The sequence below is a fragment of the Tribolium madens genome, unplaced genomic scaffold (genome assembly GCF_015345945.1).
Source record: "Tribolium madens isolate multiple individuals breed KSU strain unplaced genomic scaffold, Tmad_KSU_1.1 Scaffold_71;HRSCAF=194;Tcas5.2_LG6, whole genome shotgun sequence".
In the NCBI taxonomy this organism is placed as follows: domain Eukaryota; kingdom Metazoa; phylum Arthropoda; class Insecta; order Coleoptera; family Tenebrionidae; genus Tribolium; species Tribolium madens.
Genome location: NW_025401041.1, coordinates 6496321 through 6500666, shown reverse-complemented (window position 1 = coordinate 6500666; position 4346 = coordinate 6496321). Strand labels below are relative to the sequence as shown.

Below are 4346 nucleotides of genomic sequence, written 5' to 3'. Positions count from 1 at the left end.
CTATTTTCAATAATTCGTTTTATTGGTTAATTTATTTATTGGTCCTTATTATTTATTTTTCTAAACAAACAAATTTAAGTGATTTGTTTCACTAATTTATTGTTTTTATTATTTATTAAAAGTTATATTCCCCTTTTTTTTTATTTTTTTGCAGTATTTTCTATTTTATTTATTTCCCTTCTTAGGCATTGAAAAGAACGCTGGAAATCGAGCGCAAAGACCGCGCCGAACTCGAACGCAAAGCCCTAGATTTGATAAAATCGGCAAAAATCAAGTGGGAGACCTCCGAACGTAACAAAATCGAATCGTTTAAACTAGAAATAGAGCAACAGAAAGAAAAAATCACTCAACTCGAAACCACCAACAAAATGTTAAACGAACAATTACAAAAAGCTTTCAAAATGGAAAACAAACATAAAGAATCGATACAAGCAGTCGAACAATTAAATCGACGAAGTCTAGTAGGCCTTGAATCACGAATAGAGAAAGTTGCTTTAGATTCAAAACACAAAATTATAAATCTTCAAGTCACTCTGGACGAAACCATCAAGCAAAAGAAGGAATTGGAATTTGAGATTGAAAAATTGAGGGACAGTGAGGAGGAATTGAGGAAAAAATTGTCGAAATCTAGTGAGGATTACTCTGTTCTAAATGGAGCAGCACTAGAGGCCGAAAAACTCGTTAAAGAACTAGGACAGAAAGTGAACGATTTAGAACGAGAGTTTCAAAAATCTGAAAATTTCAAAATTAAAATCAATACTTTGGTTCGGGAAATTGATGATTTTAAGGAGAAAATCCGTGATTTGGAAAATGCGAATTTGTTACTCAAGGAGGAGAATAAGAGTATTGAGGAGTATAAGAATCATATCAACGTATTAAAAGATACTAAAACCCAAAATGAGAGAAAAATAAACGAATTAGAGAGTAAGTTGCAAGAGGAGGAACAAAAATCTGTCACACTGAAGAAAGAATTGGAAAATTCGGAAAATCTGATAGATGAGAGTCAACAATTGAAAGAGTTGAGAGTGAAAATGTGGAAAATGGAGAAAGAGTTAGGCAATGCGAAAATCGACAAGCGAATAGTCGAACGAGAACTTAAAGATGCACAAAATGAAATAAAAAATTTGAGCGAAGAAATAAAAATTTTGAAAGACAAAATCGAAGACAATAAGAAAATTCACTCAACCGCCATGTTGGAATTGAGCAACATCAATGAGAATTTATCTTTGGAGATGATCAAAGTCAAAGAATCGTTCAAAAACTTGGAGGAAAAGTACGAATTTGAGAAACACAGAAATGAGGAAGAGAAATTACTAATAGTCCAACTCAAAGACACCATTAAGGAAAAAGACGAAACTATTTCCAAAATTCGCTCAAAAATGCAGTCCCTCAGAGAAGATTTCGTAACCTTGGAAGAAAAAAATAACAAGTTGGTAGAATCTAACCAGAAGAAGGCAAAAGAATTTGAAGATATCATAAACGAGAATAAGAAATTGTCGGGGGAGGTTAACGAGACAAAGAGGCAATTAGAGAACGCCCAAACGAATCTAGAAGCCTTACGTGAGGCTTGCCTCATCATCGAAAATCAAGTCATCGAATACGAGAAGATCAATTCTTCGATTCAGGCTGAAAAGTCAAATCTTGCCGAAAATACAGAAAAACTAATCAAGGATTTGTGCAAAGCTAAGGAAGAAATTCAAGAGGCAAAAAAAGCCACCAATGAAGAAAAATCGCTACGATTATTGGCCGAAACTAAAGTGAAACGTTTGACTGAAGATGTGGAGTTGTTGCATAATGAATGTGACTCGTACAAAGATCAATGCCTCAAATATAAAGAGTGTGCGAGTAATTTGAGTGAAGAATTGACTGTTTCAGAGGAAAAAGTCTCTGATCTGGAAGTTACCCTCAAGTCGTATGAGAGGCAAATTGAGGATTTGGTGTCGGAAAGTAATATTTTGAAAGAGGAGATTTCGCAATATTTAACACAAATGGCCGGCCTCAAAGAGTCGAATTTTAAACTTAAACAACAAATTCAGGATTTGAAAGAGTCCAGAAATGTACTAATCGAACAAGTTGAGGAGTTGGAGAGAGTCCTCAACGGAAAAATAAACTACTACGAGGAAAGAGAAATGAAGAATGAGTCAATTATCAAGCAACAAACAAAACTAATCGAGTATTTGCAAGTTAAGGTAAGTTTTCTCCTATTAAAACACTCATTTGAGTTTTTTGCATCTGAAAGAAAGCTTATTTCGATACCAAAACCGATGCTTTAATGAGCCATTTTAACACCAATTTGGATGCTGAAATAAACTAGTACAATTTATTTTCTAGAAGTTGGTAATTGTGATTTTCAGCGGCGTTTTGCATAGTATTCATTGTTAATTCAACAAAATTTTGGAAAATTTTTTAAACTTGACACTTCGAAAATCGAATTCTTCAAACTTTGTGACATTTATTACCAACCAACACCTTATTAGGGCAAAAGTTCCTAAATTTTGAAAAATTGATTTTTATGTTAAAAAAGTACGTAAAACGCGCAAAATTTTATTACAAAACTTGCCTTACGAAATACGTTTTTTTTATTTAACAGATTGACGAACATAATAACAAGAAAAGAACTCTGACGGATAAATTGTTCGGATCATCGAAAAAAGAAAACATCCAACCTTTAGTCCTACCGATGAATAAAGATCTAGAAGGTCAATTAATGAAACAAAAGCAAATCAATAAAAACCTACAGGAAGAAATTAACAAATTGAAGGCGGAACTTACTTGTCGGACACCAATCACAAAACTGCAACGTCACAAATCAGAAATCGTGTCACCTAAAACTGAAATATTGACAAAATCGTTTGAAATTTTATCTCACAAATTCGTACAAAAACTATGTAAAAAAATATCACGTTGTGACCATTGTGCTAACCAAATCATGGTTGGCCGTGATGTAAGCATATGTACTGAATGTCATGTCACCGTACATCACAATTGTGTCAATTCTGTCAAAAGTACATGTGGCATGCCTCATACATCTGTCAAAAGTCCTAAAAGTGACTCAAATGTTGTCATTTTTGAAGGATGGATTAAATTATTAACGTGAGTGATTAATTAACACTTTGTTTAATTAAGTTTTATGGGGTTTTGTTTTTTTTAGTAAAAATAACACTTGGGAGAAACGATATGCGTGTCTGACTGACTCGAAATTGAATATTTATTCGACAAAAGATAAGAAAAGTTTAACAAATTCGGTGGATTTGAAAATACCAAATTCGAGGAAGAAAGTGGTTTTGGAACCGTTGTCGTCGGAAATTGGGGTGAATGTTGCTAGTACGGACCTGTCTTTTGTCATGAAAGTTGAGGTTTTGGCACAATGTTGGCCGGTGGTTTCGCTGGTTTTCATGGCGTTGTCAGTGGAAGAGAGAAATCAGTGGTATAAAGGTAGGTTTTACACGGCCCACGAAGGGAACAAATTTATTTTGCAAATTTTTACGTTGGCGCTTTTTGATTTAATATTCTCGAAATTTCGTCTGGATTGCGACAGTCTCATTTAGGAAAAATTAAAATGGAAATTTTGAAAAAATAATTTATATTTACAATTAATTTTTTCCGTAGTTTTACATTTTACAGAAGAAAACTTTAGTGCAGTTCGAAAAGCCGGTTAAGTAAAAAAAGACATTTTTTTAACTAAATTGTTAATAAGAAATCGTTAATTTAATAGAAAATTTTTACACGGCCCACAAAGCCAACAAATTTATTTTGCAAAATTTCTACGTTGGCGCTTTTCAATTCTTTTTAAAATTCTCGAAACTCTTTCTAGATTGCGACGGTGTCTCATTTAGGAAAAATAAAAATGAAAATTTTGAAAAAATAATACATATTTTACAATTAAATTTTTTTCCGTAATTTGACTTTTTGCAGAAGAAAACTTTAGTGCAGTTCGAAAAGTCGATAAAGTAAAAAAAAAGACCATTTTTTTAACTAAATTGTTAATAACAAATCGTTAATTCAATAGATTTTTTTTACACTACCCACGACGGAAACAAATTTATTTTGCAAATTTTCTACGTTGGCGTTTTTCGATTCTTTTTAATATTGACGAAACTTCCTCTAGATTGCGACGATGTCTCATTTAAGAAGAACAAAAATGAAAATTTTGAAAAAATAATACATAATTTACAATTAATTTTTTTTCCGTAGTTTCACATTTTGCAGAAGAAAATTTTAGTGCAGTTTGAAAAGCCAATAAAGTAAAAAAAAGACCATTTGTTTTAACTAAATTGTTAATAACAAATCGTTAATTTAATAGATTTTTTTTACACGGCTCACGAAGGAAACAAATTTATTTTACA

General features: G+C 32.2%; 1 protein-coding gene across 1 annotated transcript in view; it reads left to right on the top strand.

Moving 5' to 3' along the window:
• Positions 1-4346, top strand: part of LOC123009378 (citron Rho-interacting kinase) — a 10061-nt gene that overhangs the window by 3465 nt on the left and 2250 nt on the right. Inside the window, exons 2-4 of the mRNA XM_044405642.1 lie at positions 186-2189; positions 2591-3093; positions 3152-3435. Coding sequence (XP_044261577.1) covers positions 186-2189; positions 2591-3093; positions 3152-3435 — 2791 coding nt within the window. The remainder of the gene's footprint in view (positions 1-185; positions 2190-2590; positions 3094-3151; positions 3436-4346) is intronic.